At 43.9% G+C, this 24,608-nt stretch overlaps 5 protein-coding genes across 6 annotated transcripts; 3 read left to right on the top strand and 2 right to left on the bottom strand.

Moving 5' to 3' along the window:
• The first annotated feature begins 4,286 nt into the window (after positions 1-4,286).
• On the top strand, positions 4,287-5,269 carry LOC118509013 (ficolin-1-like). Its single transcript, XM_036049033.1, has 2 exons — positions 4,287-5,035; positions 5,115-5,269. Exons 1-2 carry the CDS (start codon positions 4,287-4,289, stop codon positions 5,239-5,241), a joined length of 876 nt encoding a protein of 291 aa, XP_035904926.1. The 3' UTR covers positions 5,242-5,269.
• A 163-nt stretch (positions 5,270-5,432) lies between these two features.
• Positions 5,433-6,503, bottom strand: LOC118513620 (microfibril-associated glycoprotein 4-like). Its single transcript, XM_036059676.1, has 2 exons — positions 5,716-6,503; positions 5,433-5,652 (listed from the first exon to the last, which is right to left on the bottom strand). Exons 1-2 carry the CDS (start codon positions 6,441-6,443, stop codon positions 5,520-5,522), a joined length of 861 nt encoding a protein of 286 aa, XP_035915569.1. The 5' UTR covers positions 6,444-6,503; the 3' UTR covers positions 5,433-5,519.
• Positions 6,504-9,386: 2,883 nt separating this feature from the next.
• LOC118509802 (pancreatic triacylglycerol lipase-like) lies at positions 9,387-11,138 on the top strand. Its single transcript, XM_036050940.1, has 4 exons — positions 9,387-9,534; positions 9,639-10,216; positions 10,282-10,462; positions 10,542-11,138. Exons 1-4 carry the CDS (start codon positions 9,410-9,412, stop codon positions 10,624-10,626), a joined length of 969 nt encoding a protein of 322 aa, XP_035906833.1. The 5' UTR covers positions 9,387-9,409; the 3' UTR covers positions 10,627-11,138.
• A 2,058-nt stretch (positions 11,139-13,196) lies between these two features.
• On the top strand, positions 13,197-15,055 carry LOC118509801 (pancreatic triacylglycerol lipase-like). Its single transcript, XM_036050939.1, has 3 exons — positions 13,197-13,567; positions 13,648-14,225; positions 14,303-15,055. Exons 1-3 carry the CDS (start codon positions 13,443-13,445, stop codon positions 14,578-14,580), a joined length of 981 nt encoding a protein of 326 aa, XP_035906832.1. The 5' UTR covers positions 13,197-13,442; the 3' UTR covers positions 14,581-15,055.
• An 841-nt stretch (positions 15,056-15,896) lies between these two features.
• LOC118509800 (neuropeptides capa receptor-like) lies at positions 15,897-24,512 on the bottom strand. 2 transcript variants are annotated; one of them, XM_036050936.1, is made up of 7 exons: positions 23,394-24,505; positions 17,842-17,984; positions 17,663-17,760; positions 17,422-17,540; positions 17,099-17,208; positions 16,941-17,023; positions 15,897-16,427 (listed from the first exon to the last, which is right to left on the bottom strand). In XM_036050936.1, exons 1-7 carry the CDS (start codon positions 23,982-23,984, stop codon positions 16,282-16,284), a joined length of 1,290 nt encoding a protein of 429 aa, XP_035906829.1. In that variant the 5' UTR covers positions 23,985-24,505; the 3' UTR covers positions 15,897-16,281. The 2 variants fall into 2 exon arrangements, with proteins under 2 accessions (XP_035906829.1, XP_035906830.1); XM_036050937.1 differs by having other exon boundaries at positions 16,301-16,427; positions 16,924-17,023; positions 23,394-24,512.
• Between the last annotated feature and the right edge of the window lie 96 nt (positions 24,513-24,608).

The raw sequence follows: 24,608 nt of genomic DNA, 5'->3' as shown, positions 1-24,608 counted from the left end.
GATCCTGCCGTGTGAAGACCGACACCGCTGTCGCCTCTGCCACCGGACCGCCCCTGTATTATCAATCTTTAGTCTATGATAATTCTTTGAACACTTAATGTTCAACAGAACTTGCGCTTAATGGACCAAATATCAATCTATGCCGGGCACAATAATATGAAGGTATCCATCTACAATCTTCAAGGAATCAAACGATCGTCGAATTATTGTCTTTAGTTTGGTTTCTTACTTACTTCTTAATAAATGAATTACATATTAAAACTCGTATATGACTCTTTCTATAAGTTACATTTATTAAATACAGATCTGGGAAAAAGAAACACCAGTATTTTCTAAATTGATAAATTCATTTAAGTTATTGGAACTTGCGTCGAACCGAAGTATCTCATGCTCTGGAGTGTTGTTAAAAATTCCACCAGTTGAAATAATTCTATTATCTTAAACTAAGTTCTATCTGAACAAAAAAAAACAAAAGGTTTCACTCAGTGTTTCTACCAGCAATTTCTAATGTCATCCTGTAAATTGGTACCCTGACACGGTGTGATTTATTTCACCCAATTTGTCGACCGAACAAATCGGCTGTTCCCCTTCGTAAATGGCATTGTTGTGCTGTGCTCAAGCAGCATTATACGGTCTTTTGAAGCTCTTCTCCTTCTGTCTATTCCCAGCGGAAAGACTATTGAGATGGTTCATTCATAAAACCACGGCAGTCGATCGTGCCCGTCTGACCAGCCTACCGACGAAGCATAATCTTCCTGTGCGCACACTCCAGCTTAGGCCGCTGTTCCGGAGAATGATATATTTGTTTTTGACGGGACGCGTTTCCGTCGCGATTCCACTAAGGGACCACAAGTGGCCACAATTCAATAAACGCGACGCCTAGAAGCAAGCGAGAAGATTGAGTAATCTTTCTCGACCTGTATTCTGCGTGTGTACGGTTTGGTAGAGCGTGGGGCAGTGGTTATTTATGTTCTGTTTTTCCGAGCACGATACCTTTGATGCTCGATAATGATGAGACAGGTAGCTTCCGAATTGACGGACAAAGAACAGGATCACTTTTTTCCCCCCATTCCGATCTGATGCTGCTCTGGCCGGATCATGGCTGCGGAACGTGTAGAAGATGATCAATGTCAAGGCAATCCGGGCAACCGGCTTCGAAAGATAATCGCGGAACAGTCGACAACAAAGTACGAAACAGGGAAACTCAAGATAGTTCGGTTGAAATTAATCATGATGTATGAGCCTGCGATGATGCTGCGCCGTTGCTCTGCTCGTGTATGCGCCCGAACGAGACCTTCCAACGATTTGATTTACCTTTTGATTCACCTTACGGGAGCAAGTACAGTGACAAATCACCTCCAGCAAAGCGAGCCGGTCGGGAATGACGGTTGACAGGCCAATCGAGCGAAATGTCTTACACGGTGACCGAAAGTGAGTGTTTTCGTTTCTGTTTTTTGTGTGCTTGTGTTGTTATTTTGAAAACCTTAATCCAGTAATACGCTCATGCTGTGTATTGTGCTGCCATGTTTTGACACATGCTCTGGCTTTGAGGGATAAATCCCGTCCCGTAGGCTGATTGGTGTTTCGCACATTGCATTTAAACGTTACGTTTTAGTGATTTATGAGTAAATATAGAAATATATTGTAAATATACGTAAAATTCGGTGCCAACGAATCATTAAACAACTTTCCCTTTTTAACCGACCCAATATGCTTGAGTATTGTAATCATCAAGTCCTGGAATGGAAAAAATGAACTAAAGTTCAAGACCATTAAACCAACCTCTTTTCCTCAAGGAATCGGTATTTCATTTATAGAGAAATATTTCAAGCCCAATTATTCGATAATACAAACCAATAATCGAGTTTCTCCACAAGCAAACAAAGCTCATACCACACACGACCATTGACCATTCTAGCTGCGTCTTAAAGATTGAAATCTATTCTCAGCTCTGTTCGGACTCTGATAGCACAACAATGGGCAGGCTGTGAAAGAATCATTTTTCTTTCCTTTGTAAGTGTTTACAATGCACGTACATTGATGTCCTTTTTCCATACCGATGTCCTGACGTGAAGTTTGTGCATCAAAGGCATACCATTCCTAATGACAGTTTGATTGATTATTTAATGATCATTTCAAAATCACCTATGCACACTTGACTTGCATAAACCTGTATGTTTTTGGGTGTTCATTCCACGTAAAGAAATTTGGTAAGAATCAAACAGTGTGCTCAATTGGTGTAGATTATACAAGATTTTAAGCAGCTTCTTGGTTATGCTCTTTGATTAAATTTTTTTCTTTATCGTTTCAAAGCTTTTGATTTATGGATGGATGGATTCAGCAAATGAGTGAGTAGCCGTTATCCCGGCCGTTCTGGCGGACGCATCAACGCCATCACTCCATGTCACTTTGGACATACCGCGCCTCCGCTGTCCGTGTGGACGGCCTAAAAGGACTTTACGGACTAGGTCGTCCGGTGTCATTCTCATGACGTCATTCTCAGAGGCGTATGTGAGTACTGGGACTATAAATGTTATGTATAAGATTCGCCCGTCGTCACAACTATTTTAAATGGAGAAGTTTCTTCAGGCTGTAGTATGACCGGTTGGTAGCCAGCACCCTTGCGCGTAACTCAACATCAATGCTGTTGTCGATGCTGACTTTTGACCTCAGATGGTTGATGTTTTGGCGGACTTCGAAGGTGCGGTCACCTATCTGTACATCACCCCTGCGTAAATCAGTGTTTGTTAGCAGGGCCGCTGATGCCACCATCATTTTGGTTTTCGCCTCGTTAATCTCCAACCCGAAGTTCTGTGCCGCACGCTCGATCCTTTGCTGAGCTTCTGCTACATAGGAGAGCTTCAAACCAATGATGTCTATGTCATCAGCGTATGCCAGGATCTGGATTGACTTGTAGAAGATGGTCTAGGAAGTTTCCACCTTCGAGTCGCGGATGGCTCTCTCAGCAAAGGGCCCTGAGAGTTTTCCATCCACCTTCACCTGGCATGTGATGTTGGCCATTGTCATTCTTACAAGCCTGATAAGCTTGGCCGAGATTCCAAAAGAGCTCATTGCGTCGTACAGTTTTACCCTAGCTATGGTGTCATATGCGGCTTTAAAATCGATGAAGAGATGGTAGGAATGGAACTGCTGCTCCGCCATCTTCTCCAAGATTTGCCGCATCATGAAGATCTGGTCAGCGGTATAATCGATAAGGATGGTAACAAAATGAAAGACGCAGAGCTGACTATCCAACATCGGAAATCTCAAGTCAAGCATGTCAGAAACCTGATATAATATAAAAAATACACTATATTTGATTGTTTAAATTTCTTACTTCATTTTGTATTTCTATTGAAACCTGCTGCAAGTTAAACTTTTATACTCAACTTTGGGTTAGTTTTCAATAATGTGATTTCTATTTTCCTTATTGCATTTCAATTATATAAATTGAGTGCTACTTCCAGTATCAATATTTTATAAAAATGTGTATTCTTTGGAAAACGGTTAGAAATTGTGCCATTCGAACGAAATTATCAGCAAAGCAAATCAGCGATGGTCGAGGTAATGTTTCAACCGTAAAGAAAGCACAGCGCCGGAGAAATATTTCAAGCGAAATGAAATATTTCGTAAGCTTGCAGGAAACGTTTCAAAGCTTCATCATATGTTATACTTAAGCGTCTTCTTACCGTTTTGTACAAATTTGAAAAAAACTCATCTGCAAAACTGCAATGAATAAAAGTAATATATTTGTTAACTAATCTCAAGGATTAATACGGTAAAAATAAATCAAACTCTAAATGGAATTTGTTTAAGTAAAAAAAAAACATATAAAACAAAGCACCTTTACGAACGTATATTAATAATTACAAGCAGTCAGCACTAGTCCTTGTGTGGAATCGAGGACATTTGTATCTAGTCTGCCTGTTTCAGCTTCTAATTAGTAAGTTAGGCAAGAATTGGACTGATTGAATAAAAATACAGTCACCCACTTGAATATGTTGTTTTCATTTCGTTGTCCTACCAATTTACCAAGCGCCAACCGACCACGGACGGTTGTTGAGTTGAAAACAGTTGCTAGAAAATACCCTAGCCGGTGCGGTCTCTAGACCCAATTTTGCAACGATTTATATTCGTCTTTGCACACCGTTTTAGGTTATGGCATTGCTGACAACTCTTTCCAACAGCTCTGCAGTTGTGCAAACAGTGAGCGACCCAGCGAATATTCTGCAATATCGGTGATCCAGCTACGCTACGTTCAGTACCGTCCCACGATCCGCTTCAGAATGTGGTTCGCAGCTGCGTTGCTGCTGGTGTGCGGCACAATCCAGGGCGGATTGGCCGCAACGTGTGACTTCCCGCAGTCATTGTGCTTCGATTCTGAACCTGCACTAGCAAACCTCGACCTACTGCAAGCAGCCATCAATGCGCTGCGTACGACTCCATCCACCTTCATCAAGCCGAGCGATTTGATCGCGCTGGTGGATCAAATTACGGAAACGGCCGGAATTGCACCCGGCACGTACAAAACATGCTCCGATGTACCGGCCGGTTCACCGTCCGGCCTGTACCAGCTACGCGGCGAAATGCGAGATCCTCAGACTGCGTACTGTGACATGGCGTACGACGGTGGTGGATGGCTCGTGTTTCAACGGCGCTTCAGCGGACAGACCGATTTCTATCGCACCTGGAGCGCTTATCAGACCGGATTCGGCGACCTAGCGCAGGGAGAGTTTTGGTGGGGTCTTAACAACTTGTACCGCGCGACAAATTTAGGCCCGCACGAGCTTGCTATCATCCTGGAGGACTTTGACGGTAGAACGGTGGTGGCTAGATACAGCGCATTCCAGATCGGCGATGAGTCGGAACTGTACCGCCTGAATGTGCTCGGACCGTACACTGGAACGGCGGGAGATTCCTTGAGACGCCATCTAAACATGGCGTTCACTACGAAAGACAATGACAATGATGTGTTCACGCTAAACTGTGCCGAGCAAAATACTGGTGCGTGGTGGTACAGTAACTGTCATGACAGGTAAGTGCACCTAATGAAGGACTATAACTCTGATACATTTTTGAGATTGCTACGTATGTTTCAATCTCACCTTCCACAGCAACCTGAACGGACAGTATCTAAACGGAGCTACCAGTCTGTATGGAAAAGGTGTAACATGGAAAACCTTTCGAGAGCAGGGATATTCGCTCAAGAGTTCGCGTATGATGATTCGACGATTACCGTAGCTGACTCTGTGGCAATAAAGTAATAAACTTAAACCAATTTATCTTCAAAAATAAAGTAAGTGTATGGGTCTCGCATTCATACGCATTTCGAAAGAACGCATAAGTCGTAATTAAGATGAAAGCTTTAGACAACAGATGTTTTAAGGAGAAATTCGAAATTGAATCAAATGTCAAATAGTGTTCATTAACGCTCGAATGCTCCTCGTCTATCGTTTGGCAAAATCTTCTGCTTTATTCCTAGCGTTGAGTCGTGGTGTACAAATTTGATCAATCGTAGCTTAGGCTCTCTTCTTGCGAATAAGCATGATGGTACTCTTCAGCGACTGTGAAGCCCCCTTGAAGGATGTCCACACCATCGACGTTCGGGGTGTTGCAGTCGGCGTCGCCCCGGCGTAAAACCCGTTCAGATTGCTGTAATGTACGCCGTGTGTCAATAGCTACTCAATTGTGTTCGCACCTAGGCAACATACGAACCTGTCACCGCAACCGTTCAGCCACCAGCCGCCTTTCCACACATTCGCACAGTTTACCGTGGCCGACGAGTCGGTATCACGGTCGAACGTGGAGAATGTCTTCCCAACCAAGGTGCTCATCGAGTTGCCGGTACTGCCAGTGAACCCACCCAGCGTAGCTAACCGAAATCCATCGGTTTCGTCGGAAACTTTGAAGCTCGCGTAGCGCACCGTAGCGGAAGTGCCGTCGAAAGCATCCATCAAGATAGCTAACTCGTACTGCGCCGCTGCCGTTATCCGATTGAGACGTGTCAACCCAATCCAAAACTCCTGCTCTGGATGCCCGAACCCGTCCCGGTACTCGCTGTAGCTGCGTGTGAAGTTGGTTTTGCCGTTCGTTCGACGCTGTATCACAGTCCAGCCCCCACCGAGCAGTTCCGTCTGGCAGAAGTAATGGATGGGCAGGTCGTTTCCGTCCCGGATGCGGTACAATCCCGGCGAACCGGTCACATCGTCACAGGACTGATAAACCGTCGCCAGCTGCAGCAGTTGCTGAAGGCTTGACTGCACTCCGAGCAAGGGATCGTCGGCAGGTGTCTGGCTCGAGATGGAATTGGTGAGTGCGGCAATCGCGTCCGCGATACCCGAATACCCGGCACAGGTTTGTCGTGGTTCACTCAGCAACGAAAACGATCCCTCGCACAGCCGTGTGCACAGTGACACGAACAGCAGCGATACGATCAACGTCATCCTGGTGCAATATCGCTCGATCAACTGACTGATCGGTACGGTTCAGAGCAGGCGGGCCTTCGCGGCATTGCAGACCCCGCACGCGGATAGGCCAAACTTTCTTTCCACCTGTATTTGTGAGCGGGAGGGAAGATTCTGGATATGGTGGTGCAACATATGGCCGGTGTTTGCACAATTTGTACGAACTAAGAACAACACAAAATATTCGCTAACTAGATCATGACGATGGGTTCACTCGCGGCATCCAAACGACCATGAGACAAATTGACCAAAATATTTGACAAGTTATAATGGAGGGTCCAAAAACACTGACGCTTCAGGTGGCGCATGGTCGTTCGATCAATTGGGTTTCCCATTCGCTGGGAAGACGTGAAGGATTGCTTACCCTATTTTCCCATCTGCAAGCTACTTCATCTTCTGTGAGCGAAACTGAATCAAGCATTTAATGACCGTGGGCAAAGCTACCCCATTCAAAACTAGCAAATGAATGGAACGGCTAGGACTAGAGGAGAGGCTAGGATGAGGACACCATGTGATGAGATAATTGTTTTCTATATTTGTTTTCCAAAAATTAAAACATTCTCTTCTTTTACTCCACAGCCTCAAGTGGTCTTAGCCTCCTATAACTGGAACTTGAGAGGTCTCGGCCAGCAATTTCTGGCTTTCTGTGACTTCGGTCAGTCCTGCGTACGAAGAGACCTTGACTAAATTGTCCTGTCTACGTAATTAACCGGGGCGGTCCGGTGGCCGAAGCGACAGCGGCGCCAGTCTTCAAACGGCAGGACCGGAGTTCAATGCCTCCCCGTACGCAGGGCTGACTCCTTTCTACGGGTAAAATCAAGTCACAGAAAGCCAGAAATGGCAGGCCGAGACCTCTCGAGGTTGTAGTGCCAAGGAAGAAGAAGAAGAATTAACCAGGCCTGCCTTCGGGAATAAGGCCAGAATGGGATTCTATACCCGATCCTGCTGTGTGAAGACTAGCGCTACTAGCGCAACGATAACGTCCTTCGTATTTATTTCATTCATAGCTCAAGCTTTTATTTAGCAATACATCCCGCCCGTTCTGCGTGAATAAATAAAAAGCTTCACCAAAAAAAATTGTGTGAGTTATGTTCAATTTAACTAAAAGCTACTTGCATATGCATCATAACGAGAAATGCAACACGATACCAAATTGAAGTAATTCTGTGAATTGAAAGTTCGCAAAACGTACTTAACTCCACCGTTCATATTGGCTGATTAGTAGACTCTCAACTGAGCATGTATCGTTCTCAGAACTGGCATTGTTCCTATATGTGAAGCTAATCTATTTTGTGTGCCGAATGCAATATTTACGTTTAAAAAGCTTTGCGATCGTGTCATGTCTGGCGCCGGTTGTCTTGTAAAATATTTTAAAGGTAAACAAATATAGGTACACAAATATCTGGTACAGTAAGCCAGAAATAGCAGGCATGACCTAAGAGGTCGTTAGGCCAAGAAAAAAGAAGAAGAAGAAGTATAAACGAAGGTCAAGTAAGCCATTAGTACATCGGCATAATCTATTAGGGGGTTGGACCACGAGGAATACAAATAGAACCTCACCAAATTTGTGTTTGTAGCAGGTATACTCTGAATGATGAATGCTCATCTACAGCGTAAAATTCTAGCTCCAGCAAAGGTGTGTGGCTGCGGTGACGGATTTCACGATGATCCTGTGTGGAGTTTCAAACCGCAAGACCCTCCTTGAAGAACGCAGTCGAGAGCTTCGGCAGACGATCGGGTGTAGAAATTAGGGAATTAGAGGCGTTCAGAGACTTCGCCTATATGAGGCTCAGCTCCCGATTCGCCAGAGACAACGCTTTTATCCTTTGATTCCACATCCTCAATATCCCTAGAATCCTTATTCTCCATGATCCGTTGACGCAGCAACAGCATCTGGGGTCGTACCTCCGGGGTCGGCAGATCTAACTTCGTGATTAGCAGAGACCCTGTTATTACTCTTTTTTCTGCTTGTTGTTGTACGTTCAAAACACACCGCTACCTCCATCGCATCAACAGACAGCAAAAGAACCGGACCAAATCATCGATAAAACCTCTACAATAGGCTTTGACAACAACACTGCAACCACCGCAAAATCCAGAATTGAGCACACTCGGGATAAGGCTAAATAGCAGGGAGGAAAATCCTTCTTAATTTCATTCTAATTTTTATTGTTAATTTATGTTAATTTTGGAAAATTATAATTCGTCATCACATGCGGTGGTGACAATACTAAATGGCGGACTATCCTATTTATCTACGAGGAATCATTGTAGAAACTTTTATTATAACCTCGCCGATGCAACCAAAGAATCAAATAAAATAGAAACTCATTAGTTCAAACGAAAAGATGAATACATCCTCGTGACGACCTTATTGGAGCCCAACGGCCTAGTGTATGAAAATTGCATCAAATTTTACAAATTATAATATGAAACCGTAATCACAATTCATGGCAACCATAAAACCCACTTCAACATGTATCCACAGCCCCATGATAACACATTTGTGTGACTGTATTTGTTTACAATTTCGTTCCGCAACACACGTTCAACCAGCACAGATGTTTGATGACAGTGTAGCATCATTGGGCAAACCGGTCGAAAACTGAAACTAATAACATCTGCTAACAGCCTTTTATGCAAATCAAACTAACTATCACTACGCAATGTTGTGTTGTGTGCGACCGAACCTGAAATCGTAATTGCTAAGCTTTGCACGACTCTATTAATATAGCCTTCAAGTCGTATCGAATGTCGTTTTAAACACAACTTCATCGCAGAAACTATCAACGGTGCTTTCTTTAATTTGACAAAATTTATCAACATTATTTCAATTGATAATGCACACCATTTACGTGCACGAAGTAAACGTTCTCCCAAGACGTTATCGGTGAGCTGTTTGGGCCGCTACTAGACACTTGTGTCGTGACTGCATCACCAGCAAGATGGATTTCGTTCCCCGTTTAGTGGGAGTTGGTTTTGTGTTGCTATTTGCTGTCACCATCGATACGTCGGCAGATTCGATTTACGACAAAGAGCTTGAGAGCGTGAAGCTGTACTTCTACTCACCGTGGGAAGTGCCTTCTGAAGATGCTGGCCGCTGTTAAACCGTTTCCGTTGGCTAATGTGTCGTGTTTGTTTTTGCCCTTCTTTTCTATTCTTTCTTCTGTTAAGATCGTTTAAACATGAGCAAGAGGTGGAATCGTTCGAGCCGTCACCAGAAATCGACCTAAGCAGACAGTTGAAGGTGTTAATCCATGGGTGGAATGCGGATCGAAACCACATTTCGATTGCTCCCATCCGCACGGCATATTTGGTGCAGGATGCACACAACTTACTAGTAGCTGATTGGTCCGATATTGCCTATCGGCTCTATCCGACGGCTCGTGATCTAGTACTTCCGATTTCAAAACGTATCGGCAGTAGTTTATCACGATTCGTGCAACGGATGGGCATCCAACACGGTCAGGTTCATGTTATCGGCCATAGTCTCGGTGCACATATTGCCGGGAATGTGGGACGATACTTTGATGGAAAGCTAGCGCGAGTGACGGCTCTTGATCCAGCAGGACCGCTGTATAAGTTTGAATCGAAAGATGCTGTCGGTCCCGATACTGCTCAGTTCGTTGACGTGATCCACACGGACGGGCTTACGCTGGGTGAGGACGTAGTACGAGGACACGCCGACTTTTTCCCAAACAGTGGTTTGCCACCCCAACCCGGTTGTGAAACGCTCGATATCCTCACACTACGTACGTAGTACCCCCGGAAATCCTGTACTCTCGCGCTCATAGAAGAGTGTTTGGTTCGTTCACAGATGGCTGCAGCCACTTTCGTTCAACCGGATTCTTCGCGGAATCGATTCAACTCCCGAACAACTTTATTGCCTGTGCCTGCAGCCGGGAAGAAATTTTGAGAATGGATGAGATCTGCCTACCGGATGTTCGTGATGCATCGTTGCGTGAGTGTGTTCCAATGGGGGAAGCATTACAGCCCAGGTTAGTGAGTCAGAACCGGCAAGAGTGCAGACAGGTAGATAGGAATTTAGTGTGCTTTAATGTCTACTTTATCTTCCAGTGCTCGAGGAACGTTTTTCGTCCGTACATCGCGTGTGCCTCCGTATGGGCTTGGCTATCACGCGAACAGTGGGACCAGAATCTAAGATGTACAGCTTCTGGCCCTTGCCTGCTGAACAGTTCGTGTAGTTGATTTTGTGAGGCAGCATGCAACCAGACCTTTTCTCATCGCTTGCGTGCGAAACGTGCCTTTCAATACGCTTTGGTAAGGTGCCTAATCACGTCAACCATACTCGTTTACCCAACGCAGGTTTAAAGAACAACGAATCGCACAGCCGAGTGCCCAGTGACACGCACAGCAGCGAAACGATCATCGTCTTCATGGTACAATATCGCTAGATGAACTGACTGATCGATATGGTTCAGAACAACGTGGCATTAATTATTCTAAACGAAGATAAATAGAATTTTCATTCCAACTGTATTTTTGAGTGGAAAAAACGATTCTTAATGTAATGGTAAATAATTGGAATGTACTTAAAACAACGTCATGCATAAATAAATCAATATGTACTGCAATGCACTGTAATGAAACCAGAAAGCGAACTGAAACTTACTTTGTTACTTACTTATCAGACGCTTAAATCGGTTCGCAGTCTTTCTGAGCATCCTCTTAGCAAATGCGACTAAAATCAATTCGTCACTACTCCAAATAAGCCTGGTCTAAGAGGCGTATGTGGATCTCTCTCTTCTTGGCGATGAGATTTGAACCTCGGTAATCTTTTGTTGGCAGAAGAGCCTCACCTAGGGGCAATCTGATGGCAGAGGTGACAGCGGCGCTGGTCGTAACACGGCAGGACGGGGGTTCATCTCCCATCTAGACTGCCCCCCCGTACGCAAGGCTGACTGCTTTGCTGTGGTTAAAAAAAATCACAGAAAGCCGAAACCTTTGAAGGTTGTAGTGCCAAGGAAGAAAAAGAAGAAGTGCTCCAACTGAGGCCACTTTGAAAGCTTGGTAGATGTTCTTAGGGAAGGTCTTGTTGAGGCTTATCTGCATGTTAACTTCATCTCCATTTTTTCAACCTGTGTTCCATCCCACGACCCTCTCGTCACCGCGGTGGGGGAAAGGATGACCGATGCAATTAAGGTCCGATACCACTATGTCTCATGCCATCGAGCGAATCCTTTTGTAACATTTCAGTGAGTAAGGATCGCAGCAAGCTTGTCTAAGCGTAAGTACGGTTTTAACTTACGCCACATTATTTCGTTGGTTAATAAAAGTTTACAGATAAAAGAACAGATATAATCAAATCGTTTTTGAGTGATATTTTGCCTCGTCTGGGACACTGTTCAACGATTTTTCCGAGGCGATCACAGAATGAGTCCTTCTCATATGAATCCTTTCCTTGAATAGGGATGTGATCCCTGCCATTGATGAAAAGGTAAAGATTACCTACGTTCCATTAAAATCGTTGGCCGAGACGGAGTCGGAATCTAGCATCATCTCACCACCCTGTTTAGCAATTCTCTACTTTCTGAACCAGCGGTTAGGAAGTATCCTTCCCAGCTAATGTTGTAAATGTAAGCATGCTTAAAACCGGATAATTTGGAAAAATACATGAGTAAAAAAAGGACATATAATATATTTAGTATATTTTTTTACAAATAAAAAAATCAAACAATAATTTCCAACAATACAAATATTGACAATAATTAACCGAGTGAAAATAGTAAGCCTATACTTCTAACGTTTTATCATTACATCCACAATGTTTTAACAGTTTATAACTTATATTTATTTATTTTTTTATTTCATATTGGTATAGCACAAGCATGCTAATAGATTGCTAGTTTTTATTCTTTACAGACGGCCTGCCCGTATTGCTTACTGATTACTACAGTGCGTAACAGAACAATGAGGTAACTTTTTTTCAGAATAGCTGGAAAAGTTGGGGACATAGCTCAATTTAGTATGACTATAAAGTCTCTCACGAAAATTGATCAGTTAAGATGCAAATCATCATTTCAAAAATCGGTAAAAAATGCTGGCAGTAAAAGAGGTTTCTAAATAATATAAAAACAGTTTTCAAAAATTTTTGTAAATGTTTAGTGAACCCTGGCATACAATTATTGGAGTTCTCATGCAAGCTTTTGTTTGTTTAGATTTTTTAAAGGTATTTTTTAAATATAAAACTATTAAAAAATCCTTTCAAAATACAGTACCCAATGCATGGGCAAAAGCTAAAAGAATGTAATAAAAAATGGGCATCATCCGTTAACATCCGCAATCTCTTTAATCAGCCAATTATTCTTCCAGTGTTTCTCAAAAAAATTAGTGGTCTTATTGTTATGTTACGCACTGTTTTAAAATAAATCAATTAAAGATTTATTTACGGAATGTTTCAAAGCACTTCTGGTACATTCCATTAAGCTAGAACCCAACGGCCCAGATTCATACAATTTGGGGTTGATATATAATCGCTAATCAACCCATGGTAACGAGTACTAGTCAAAGTACAGTATCAACATATAGCAACACCATCATGATAACACATTTCTGTGACTGTATTTGTTTGTGTTAAACAATCAAAATAACACTCCAACCAAACGATGAGTTAATGGTTGTGTAGCATCATTCGCAAATCTGCAGGCAAACTAAATCTAGCAATAACTACGCACGCCGTTGAGTGCAACAGAACCCAAATTTTAATTGCTAAGCTTTGCCTTCAATACCAATTGAATAATTCAATTTAAACCTTCCCTTACAATATTTGTTTAAATGAGCACGGTGTTTGGTTGATCAGTTTGGCAAATTAATTAACTCCGTTTCAATTGATAATGCACACCATTTACGTGCACAATGAAAAAGAAAACATTTTTCAGTACTTTATCGGGGTGCTGTTTGGGTTGCTACTGGGCACTTGTATCGTGACTGCATTACCGTCCAGAGGCACATACCACAATGGATTTCGTTCCCCGTTTAGTGGGAGTTGGTTTTGTGTTGCTGTTTGCACTTGCCGTCGATACGTCGGCAGATTCGAATTACGAAAAAGAGCTTGAGAGCGTGAAGCTGTACTTCTACTCACCGTGGGAAGTACCTTCTGAAAATGCTGCCCGCTGTTGAACTGTTTCCGTTCGATAATGTGTCGTTTTTTTGTCCTTTCAAGATCAATGGAGCATGAGCAAGAGGCGGAATTGTTTGAACCGACACCAACCACCGACCTACGCAGACAGCTGAAGGTGTTAATCCACGGGTGGATATCCGATCGGGAAAATAGCTCGATAACTCCCATCCGCGAAGCTTATTTGGCGCAGGATGCACACAACTTGCTGGTAGCCGATTGGTCCGATATTGCCTACATGCCATATTCCAAGTCTCGTGAACTCGTGCTACCAGCGGCGAACCGTATCGGCGACAGTTTATTACGATTCATGCAACGGTTAGGCATCGATAACTCTCAGGTGCACGTGATTGGCCACAGTCTCGGTGCACATATTGCCGGGAATGTGGGACGATTCTTTGACGGAAAGCTGGCGCGAGTGACGGCACTTGATCCGGCAAAACCACGGTTTAGTCGCGAGTCGAAAGATGCTGTCGGTCCCGATGCTGCTCAGTTCGTTGACGTGATCCACACGGACGGGCTTACGCTGGGTGAGGACATAGAACGAGGACACGCCGACTTTTTCGCAAACAGCGGTATAGCACCTCAACCCGGTTGTGAAACGCTCGACATCGTCACACTACGTACGTAGTATCCCGGAAATCCTGTACTCTCAGGGAAGAGTTTATCATCCATAGTGACTCGTTTGGTTCGTTCACAGATGGCTGCAGCCACTTCCGTTCAACCGCATTCTTCGCGGAATCGATTCAACTCCCGAACAACTTTATTGGCTGTGCCTGTACTCGGGAAGAAATTTCGAAAAAATACGAGATCTGCCTGCCAGATGTTCGTGATGCATCGTTGCGTGAGTGTGTTCCAATGGGAGAAGCATTACAGCCCAGGTTAGTGAGTCGGAACCGGGAAGAGTGCAGACAGGTTGGTAGTAATTTACTGTGCTATAATGCTTGCTTTATCTTCCAGTGCCCGAGGAACGTTTGACGTCCGTACATCGAGCGCGCCTCCGTATGGGCTTGGCTATCATGCGAACAGTGGGGCCAGAATCTAAGATGTACAGCCTCCGACACGTGCCAGACATTCTCCTTTCCGGTCTGCAAGCGTTACAACGGTAGAGTGGGTCAGTGGGATTATTTCTGAAACGAAAGGTACACATTAACTTCTCCCCAGGCTAATCTTGTTGCTAATGGAGGCATTATAGACATGTCAAGCTATTTTCAAACTCCTAACAAGACATGATGTCGTCAATTTAGGTAATCAATGAACCTTCGTATCATCGTCGTCGTCGTTGCTACACGAAGCAGCGTACATCCTTCTGATGTTAGGGAATCCATCCCTGCAATATCTATAGTTGGAGCATTCTTCCTCTATTCAAATATAGCTTTTGATGTAAATGAAATGTAAGCTACTTAATAAATGAATGGAATAGCGAAAAACCGCGGAAACCTCCGTTCAAAGATTAAACATGTGTACATCACCCGAAAACCTCTGGCAAAACTTCACACCGACGCCAGATTAGGGAGCAATTTTGCGGTTCTGATAACATCTATTACACACTAATGGCGCTGTTTAGAGTACGGATTACGCGTAAAATAACGGCACTAATGGGTCCCTATCAGCGTAGGCTAAGCACAAATTGGAAATGGCTTATTTATTCATTACAAACCTTTAGATTACATCCCTTGTTTTACTTACGCCAGGAAAGCTCACTGTACGCAAATAGACGAATGCTTGCACGGGAAAAATTGGTACGAGAAAAACTCACTGCCACTGCCACCAGGGCAAACATTCGCTGCCGTTTGGTCCTTCCTTCCACCCAACTGGTGTACAATGTATCCGTACAATTACACTCACCAAGTCTCAACACAACACTCTCTTCACTTTTCGTTCCTTGCGTTCAGACGTGTCCCATCAGACGGGACGGCAAGTAACATGTAAAAACATTTATTGCCATGAGAACAAAACCATTTTCAGACAATCTTAAAAGCAAATCTGGAAGCATGATTCAGTTCCAGGAACTGGGCTCATCCTCCTCCCCCCCCCCTCACCCCACCATCCTGTGGCGAACGTTTCGCCGGTGCCCTCCAGTGTGTCGCCGAGATAATTCGGTAATACCTTTACCATTTACGATGAGATGCAAAAAGTGATACATTGTGCTCGTGCAGCAGGCGAATCGTTCTAATACTCCCATTTGTGAAGCTTGAAGAATTTTGAACAATTTCGGACCATTTATCCAAAGGATCTGTGGGGCGTTAGGGTAGTTTAAAGGGTAAGAAAAACTGTATTGTATACACTTTGGGTTTTTTTTTGTTGTTGTTGTTAAATATATATTCCATTCTATACCATGTTGCTCACACATAAAGCGACGTTAAGTGTGTATGTCGTTACATTGTAACACATCATGTCCCCTTTCATCAAGGGTGGGCCTAACAGAGCAGACACGCGGGAGCACATTTAATGTGCTTATCTCATTCACGCATACCCATTTGATCCTGGCGCATGCCACATCATCAGTACAGCAATACAAATTCAGTAAATAAGTTTCGGCTTATAAAAACGGTTGGGCTATCTTTCTAAAAATTAATAATACTTCTCTCTCTCTCTCTCGCTCTTTAAACTGTACCGATGCGAAGTACTGTAGGAAACCGATTTCATTTTTCAGCACTCGTTCAACCATCGTCAGCCTTAGGGAAGGTTCATGATCGGTGGGTCCGCGTAGTCCTTCCACAGCATGGTTTCGGCCGTGCGATTCGTTGTGGTGGTCGTTGTGGTAGACAGCATCGGTGTGCTGGTGCGTCTCAGTGCAAGATTTCCGTATGCTCGCAACAGTTCTGCAATAATATTGATAATGAATTGTAGAGCAGCTTCAGCCGACGGAAATCCCGTAGTGTGTGAGCCACATAAGCTTCTTATGCTACAGCTCTTTGCTAAAACACCAATTACTTATTGTGGTCAACAACGAGGTTTTTTAGCAAAAAATTTAGTAACCGATACATGCTACCGAAGGTTGTTAATACGTAACGCGGCAGAGAGCTAGCTAATGGTGGTAGTGTACTGAAGCAACACAAAAGGCACTTCTGCCGCAAGGAGCTAAATCCAACAGCAGCTAAATCCCGCCGTATCAAAGGTGTTGTGTAAGCGCCATACAAATGTTAACCAGCTCTCTCGGTTTGCTAGCGTCCCGCGTTATGCATCGCAACAACATTACCATGTCCTTGTAGTTCTTCGCATCGGGCTGAACGGTTTTGCAACACAAGTCATACATCAACACAACAGCAACACAACTACCGGGCAAACTACGAGCAAACGGCGAAAGAAAATGCGTACCCTTTGCTACATAATACCTGATTGAGTACCGCAACCGCTGATCGGTTCCTGGTTTACCCGACTCTTGCGATGTCTGCGGAACATTTCTATCACAGCCTTCCTGTGGGGCAGGGGTTTAAAGAGGTGAAAAACTGAGTGAGGCTAAATTCGGCCGGAACGCGCAACGCTTGCCTACCTAAAGTTCTGCCCACTGATGCAGTACAGTATGAAGTTGATCCCGAAGTTGGTGATGAAAAATAAGTAGCAATAGTACTGCACCAGCACGGTCAGATACGAGTGGCCCGTCTGCAAGGATGGAAAAACAAGATAGACACACCGGTTGGTGAGATTTCTCTCAATTAATAACTGTCACCGACGGCGACGGCGACGACGGCTACGACGGCGGCACGTATGAGTGAGCATGATTTCCCACTCCCATCGTGCAAGAAACCTTCGGGGGACCTGGGATTTTCTAGAAAAACGGCTTATTATATTTTTGCCATCCATCAACCCACTCACCTCAACGAATGCCCGAACGCGCATGACGTAGCTCGGCAGATTGAGACACACAAACACCGAGGACACGATGAGCAGCATTTTGGTGACCTTCATCTGAGAGTGTAGCATCCGGTTTTCTCCTGCCGGTCCGGGTCAGCGCCAAAAGTCACCAAAGTCGCCAGCAACGCAAGGGAACAAACAAGCATGAATGTTAATGAATCGTGTGCGACTACCGAAATTCTGAGCGCCCGGTTTCCCTTACTCATGCTAGTGCGCCTCAGAATGCCGTTCCGTCCGTTGGGATGGGTGGAAAAGTACTGGAAGCTTAGCTGCCGTCGGATCTCTAAATTCGATGGTTTTCTGTGCACATAAAGCCAGGCGAATGAAAAATGGGGCAAATGTTGATGCAAAACCTGCATCGAGCGGGCGGCGATCGCTTACCTTTTGGGCAGGGTCATGTTACGGCGCAGTCCAGCGAAACGCCACACGGTGAAGCTGGTCACGGAGTTCAGGACGACGATTATGGTGAACGGCACGACAAACACTATCACCGTATCGATGTAGTTGAAAATTTCCATTTGCGACTGTGAATTTGCAGAGAAAGCAGTAAGCTTATTACGTGGTGAATGGTGCTGGCGTGAAGTGCTTGGCGAATGGGAGCACGCAGTTTTTTCATGGGAAGAATTGTCAGCACAGCACGCGTAATGAGATTTTCCATCACGTTAATCAATTCCACACATGGTGTAATCTGCCGCCGAGCTTTGTGTAGTATGATGGGAGCAAAGTTTCAAATTAATTCTTGTAATTTGATTTGTTACTGTGTAATGACGGTTTGTCGCCATTCTGCCATTAATTCTAGCCATAATTACTTTAATAGTTTATACATGGAACAAATTCTTGTGCTCTAGAGACTTAACGATTCTTAGTACCTGGAGACTAATTCGCTTCATCGCACTAATTAGAGGGATTCTCCAGAATAGATGTAAGCCGACACCTTTCGTGTACTAAAGCGGTCGTCGTGACACAAATGCACGGGAGCGTCTCAAAATATTGAGTCTGTATTTGTTATTTTATAGTTTATAGCTGTGCTATGTTTATTTTTGTAATTATTTATCATTTTATTTGACATTATTGTTTACTTCAAGGCCTGTACAATAGCGTTGTTGTAAATATAGCATACTCATAGTATAGTCATAGTATACTCAAGTAGAGGAGAATATAGACGGAACTTGACGGAAAGGTCACTCTGGGAATACAGCTTGAACTTGTGATAGGAATGATTCTAAGCAAGGTTCATAGAACCATACAGCAAGTTCCATAAAATCTAGGGTCTAGTCTTTGGGAATGCTTTGTGGCAGGAATGACCCTGAGCAAGGCTCCCAGAACCTTTTAGCTTAGAACCATACGACAAGACTCAGTAACTGGAGACCCCTTCGATGACAAGGTTTCTTGGCAAATAAGATTTTATTGTAAAACATGATGAACCCAGACTTCAGGCTGCTTTTGGTAGGAATGACTCTAAGAAAGGGATAGAGAACGTTCTGAATTATAACAATAACCAAAGACCCATTAACGCCATGAGTCCTTCGACGACTGCTTGGTAAACAAGATCCATTAGAATACCAGGTCTTTTCCAGGACGTATGCGAAAACTTTTGGTAGATGAAAGCTTAGACTAGGACGTTCCTTCTGCTGCGAGGTATTTTAACAGAAGAAACAATTTTGACTAAGAGGTTGAAGGACGGGAACGGATATGCCTTTTAAGAAGAAAATCAAAACACAAAACCTCTACAACTTCTAGGTCACCAGTAAGAAAAGTTTCCTTTGGCAATTCGTCGAACCCTTGATTTGCCATAGACAAGATGGGATTTTTTAAAGATGAGGACCTGGTAGCCTTTGCCTTCTGCTGTAATAGCTACTGTCTGCGCATGGTGATGCCAAGTGCTTTATTAAGTTTTCTATTCCGCTCACTTTAATTGAAGCAGAACATTGAAGAAAACAAGATATATTATTTTTGGTTCCTCATCGATTTATGATAATCATTAAAAGCGTCATCAAATTGCCTAAGGGAATACTTGCTGCTATCATTAGAATTTTCCCGCTCATCGTAATCACCAGCATTTTTTGAGAAGAAGGGAATTAAAATAGCCTAATCATGAGTTCGCACGAACGCATGGGGCGGCAATGGGGAATGATGGAACAGAAGCGCACTAAGCTATTTTACTAACATGGAATTTTCGATCAAAAATCATCTAAAAAACTCCGTTTGACCTTTGACCTTTGGACGCTATAATTGATCTGTACGGCAATGCATAATTCATCGTTGTGCTCGGTTTTTTTTCCAATTCTTTACCTTCACTATATAGAGCTTAAAATTCTCTAACTTCGCCTAAATTGGGCCTGCTCAGTTTTTTTTCTGGGCAGCAACTTTCACGTTGCTACGCTACCAGGGCTTGCTGTAAATCCTCTTTCCAGTTTTAAGTGGTTTCCGTTCGTTGATAAACCACCAGTCCTCAGCGCAGACTTCCGAACTGCCGAAGATTCGTTCCTCTCGACGAACATCTCGACGAGCCGGCATTGCTTCCGGCTCAAGTGCCGGCACATGGTACAGGCTATACACACCGAAGATTATCCAATTATAATCAGTTTCTCAACGCGTAATGCGGGAAGACCTGACTGTAAATCATGCTTGCGTTTTGGAGAGTTTTTATCCATCGCGGGTCATCGAGCCTGTTTGCCTGTTTCGCGTGCACGTTTTTACGCGCCGGTCGGAGCTTTGTTTCTGACGCTAAATAATCGAACGAGAACCCCCAAACCCGGGGGCTTAGAAAGCGAAAATGAATGTTGGAGTATTTTTGTTTTTTACAACCAGCAAGCAAACATGGTTTTGCTCCTGCTAAATTATCCACAAGCCTTTTAGCGCATCTCATCGCATCTCTTTATCCATCCATTTGACGGAGGAGTACACTACACTGCACAGGGAAAAAAGGGCCGAATCCGAATGAAAGGTGTTTTGGCAACTTTCATGCGTAGGGTTAGATCCTTTTCAGATGTCAATGCTGTATGAAATGGTCCGTTCGGGGTCCGGTCGTTTTTTTTTTCCTGGCTGCGCGATATGACCTGATTGGAATCTGTTTGCTATTCATCGTTACCCGAAATAGATCCAAAAAAAAAGAGTCGGCTCTGTGATGCATTCATTAAAATATAAGTCCTGTTTTTTGTATAACAGGATAAGCGTTGTACAGTGACGAAGAATGGAATAAGACCACTGTCGTTGGTTTGGACGATTTTCTAACGATTCTATCTCGGAGGACATAATTTATAATAAATAGATACAAATATATGCAATAAAAGAGGTGTTGAACTATTAAATTTTGTAAGACAGATTTCACACCGAACGCTCTTGAGAATAAACAAAAGGTCCTTTTCTGCCTTATTTATATGTTTTATATGTGTGAATCCTTGTTTTATATGTGTGAACCCCCAGTACTAAATCCTTCTAAGACACATGAAAACTATTTTGAAAACCATATGACATTGTAATATAGGGGTAATGATTACGATATTTAACAAATTGACATGCTTACAAAGATTGTTGTAAATTGTAAATTGACATGTTTACAAAGATTGAAACTAGTGTTAATAATAATGACAAGAAGGATGGATGCCATAGCAATAAATTCTAAAGTTCTTTTCCTTGAACTTGAACTCGATGAAAGAGGACGGTTCAGACCATTTTTAAAACTGCATACTCCTTGTGAAGCAATACAAAAACAACGTTATAATAAGTTAGGCTTATTGCAGTTTATGGTATAGAGCAATTAGGCAGTTCAGTGCGTGAAAGTTCCTCGATCATTCGCTTTAGTTATAACATGTTCATAAAGAAAATATTATTTAATCTTTAGCTGGTTTTAAGAATAAGCTTTAAGTTGTTAAGAAAGAAGACAATGTTTTTGCAATAGATTTCAAGAAAGAAAGATAGAAAAGTATTAATAATCTGTCTTCTAGCGATCTTTAAGACGCTTTTAAGACCATCAAAAGTCATAATAAAACTATTCTGACTCGATACACCCCGGAGAAAACTTTAATAAAACATGATTAAGACTACAACAAAAAGGAAATGTTTCTTGAGCGAATATTAAAGTGGCCGTATTGTTTCGTCCCTCACTGTACACTGTTACAGTGCGCTTCATCAACAGAAGCATGCTTGGTGTACGGGGACAGCTCGTCAGCACCAGCGAAAACAAATTGTTTTTCCTGTTGGTTTATGGTTAGCATAAAAATTAAACATGCATCAAACAACATCATGCCATCACATAACACATACACATCCAGCGATCTTTCGATTGATTGACTTTATTGTATGACCTTTCAGTTGATCACTGTTCTTTATGAGGATACAATCGCAACATTAAACCCCACTCCCAACAGACATAAACCGACAACCGTGTGTTGATTGCAAAAATACAGCCGAAAAACAAAAACCCTACAATACTGCACACTTGTTTGAACAACTTTAGCGGCTTTTGTCGAAACAAATAGCAGCATCAGTACGCGAAATGCTTCTGCTACCGGGCTACACAATATGTTCGAATGTGCGAAGGTAATATTACATTGTATTTTACTGTACAGCCAGACTGCCGGCCGTACAATAAGAAGCTTAAAAAAGTCGAAAAGTATGGATAAAAGCCGTGTAAATGCAGAACTCTTATTTTTTGCTCGACTGCTCCACTTGGCTGCGTTGCTCGCGGCATGGTCGGAATGGTTCCGCTGCCGGTGATGCTGCTGTTTGTGTTTCACATTCACAGATCGCAACGAGCGTGGTGTGAATTCGGCCAGACCAGAGTCGACATGATCTAATATGCTGCCAAACTGTGTGTGTGTGTGTGTGTGTGTGTGTGTGTATTTTTTTGTTTGTAGGTGGCACAGAAAAACAAGTTTTCCTTCCTCAAAACGGTGCTGCTTAAAATAAAGTGTGCCTCAAGGTACTGGGTTGAGCTGGGCTACCGGCATTGAGTAGAAATTGAGTATAAATTGAAACAAAGTACACCAATTTACATGAGAGCTGTGTGCTTTTTGTGCTTGCATTTTCATACAAATTGCGTCCTCCTTTCATCATATTTAAATTTCAAGAATTGATCCATAAAATTGCGTCCCCATTTTTACAGCGCGTAAATTGATCTATTTAAAAGGTTTTTATTGTTTGACACCAACAACGTAGTCAATCCCACACACACACACATTTGCTATCGTGTCGCAGCATGCAGGACCACTGCTGGATACCAATCGGTAGCTATTAACGGGCGGGCACATTCTACCGTTTTAATAAAGACAGGACAGCAAATGTGGTAAACTGCCGGGTCGCTTTATCTGCGGCAAAATCCACCATCGACCGACCGATCATACTTTAATTGTAATTTAATTCTGTTAACAACCCATCTCTCTCCGATCTCCGGGCCGGGAAGATTGCATTAAGCATTCAGCATCCCTTCTCCCGAGATGATGCTATACTACCGGATAAATGGGTATCGAAATCAATCGCCCGAGGGTCACAGTTTCTCTGTCGTGGCGCTTGTCACTTTCCGGTCACACTTGTTAATCCTGGTGACTGACAATGCCCGAGCCGCTTTGCTGATCGTTGGCAAGCTAGGAGGGATTTCCAACACTTTGGTGTATAATTTGTGCTGCTAAGCTTCCCCGAGCGATGCGAAAAGATTAATGTTTATTCAAAAGCTCCTTTTCGGAGCCTTTTTTATCACCATCAGTTTTTGGAGGAACAGTTTTTGTGTCCTCTGCTCTATAGAGGAGACCAACGTTTTGAAAATGTGCCACATTCAAGCTGCGCGTGTAACAATTTCCATCCAGCGGCCCGGTTTATTATGTGGCAAAGCACGGACCGGATGTAGCGGAAATGTTGTGGAAATGGGGTCGTTTTGTGTGAGTTTTTCTTATGACTTCACCCTTCGGGATTGGTTCGAGAGCTATCGTACGTACCGTGTATTCCTTCCGCATGTCGCAGATGGTGACATTGCTACGCTCGGAGTACTGGGTGCCGGCGTAGAAGATGTACGGCACGCTGTGCACGCTGCCGACCATCGTGAGACAGGCGATGATAGTTTTCGCCCGCCGCACCGTGCACCAGCTCTGCCGCTTCAGCGGATACCGCACCACGATGAAACGCTCGAACGTGAAGGCCACCACGTACCACACGGACAGGAAGCTGCTGACGCCGCTCGTATACGTAAACAGCTGGCAGTACGGCTCACGTGTGTAGATGTGAACCTGGAAGAAGCTCAGCCAGGTGACAAACAGCCCGACCAGATAGCACGTGTCGCTGATACCGAGCGCGGCCAGATAGTACGACGAGGACAGCTTCTTCAGCTTCGTGTTGAAGAACACCAGCACGGACAGAATGTTCCCGATGCTGCCGACCACCACCAGCAGTGGCATGTAGTAGAAGTTGAGAAAATTTCCAATCAATTCCATTATCACCTCCGTCTCGGTCAGGTTAAGGGCAGCCCCGTCGGACTCCATTGCCATGCGGGCGTCGGCCATCGGGGGCTGCACGGTACTTCCGTTTAGCATGGCCCCCCGTTCCTGTTGCCCTCGGGGTCGTCAATTGTCACTCACTGATCAATCACGCACTCACACACAAACACACGCGCGCACACACACACACGATCAGCATTCCGGAAGCAGCCGACCGTACTGCCGTACTACTGCCAACCGATCGTCACCGATCACACAGCGTTCCTGGCAACCCGTTGAACTTCTACCGCGCACCGGCTGGCATGATCACATGCCCACACTCGAAGCCGCCTTGTTTGCTGCCAAATTCAAGCCCGGGTTATCAGCAACTGAAGTGCACCATCCTATCCGAAATGTGTTAAATGGATAATAGATTCACGCTCGTTCGGCAGACGGCTCGTCATCCGGACGGTGGACACATCGAGATGAACACGCACACTGGACCGAAGAAACTGGAAGGGATGATGGTACGCGCTGGTGCGCACAATCAGACTTCATCCCTACCATGCGAATTTCCGCGTGCCGGTTCATTCGCAGTACTTGCGCGTTTCGGAAATCCAAATCCGAGTTAGTGCACGAATGGATTTATTCATTCTTGGTGATACCGTGCCTATCGTCGGCTAAGTTCTGGGAAGCTTAGGACAGTTCTGGTTGGTCGTCTTGCTCGGAAGGACGTCCGAT

This window comes from Anopheles stephensi, chromosome 3, assembly GCF_013141755.1.
Source record: "Anopheles stephensi strain Indian chromosome 3, UCI_ANSTEP_V1.0, whole genome shotgun sequence".
Taxonomy (NCBI): domain Eukaryota; kingdom Metazoa; phylum Arthropoda; class Insecta; order Diptera; family Culicidae; genus Anopheles; species Anopheles stephensi.
This window is presented reverse-complemented; position numbering and strand designations above follow the sequence as displayed.

Coding starts and splice junctions, on each gene's coding strand:
- LOC118509801 (XM_036050939.1), top strand. CDS start 13,443: ATGGATTTCGTTCCCCGTTTAGTGGGAGTTGGTTTTGTGTTGCTGTTT. Junction 13,568..13,647: donor AAGCTGTACTTCTACTCACC/GTGGGAAGTACC, acceptor TGTCCTTTCAAG/ATCAATGGAGCATGAGCAAG. Junction 14,226..14,302: donor GCTCGACATCGTCACACTAC/GTACGTAGTATC, acceptor GTTCGTTCACAG/ATGGCTGCAGCCACTTCCGT.
- LOC118509802 (XM_036050940.1), top strand. CDS start 9,410: ATGGATTTCGTTCCCCGTTTAGTGGGAGTTGGTTTTGTGTTGCTATTT. Junction 10,217..10,281: donor GCTCGATATCCTCACACTAC/GTACGTAGTACC, acceptor GTTCGTTCACAG/ATGGCTGCAGCCACTTTCGT. Junction 10,463..10,541: donor GGGGAAGCATTACAGCCCAG/GTTAGTGAGTCA, acceptor TTTATCTTCCAG/TGCTCGAGGAACGTTTTTCG.
- LOC118509800 (XM_036050936.1), bottom strand. CDS start 23,984: ATGCTAAACGGAAGTACCGTGCAGCCCCCGATGGCCGACGCCCGCATG. Junction 17,985..23,393: donor ACATGCGGAAGGAATACACG/GTACGTACGATA, acceptor GCAAATTCACAG/TCGCAAATGGAAATTTTCAA. Junction 16,428..16,940: donor CGGTTGCGGTACTCAATCAG/GTATTATGTAGC, acceptor ATATTATTGCAG/AACTGTTGCGAGCATACGGA.
- LOC118509013 (XM_036049033.1), top strand. CDS start 4,287: ATGTGGTTCGCAGCTGCGTTGCTGCTGGTGTGCGGCACAATCCAGGGC. Junction 5,036..5,114: donor TACAGTAACTGTCATGACAG/GTAAGTGCACCT, acceptor CACCTTCCACAG/CAACCTGAACGGACAGTATC.
- LOC118513620 (XM_036059676.1), bottom strand. CDS start 6,443: ATGACGTTGATCGTATCGCTGCTGTTCGTGTCACTGTGCACACGGCTG. Junction 5,653..5,715: donor CTGAACGGTTGCGGTGACAG/GTTCGTATGTTG, acceptor CGTACATTACAG/CAATCTGAACGGGTTTTACG.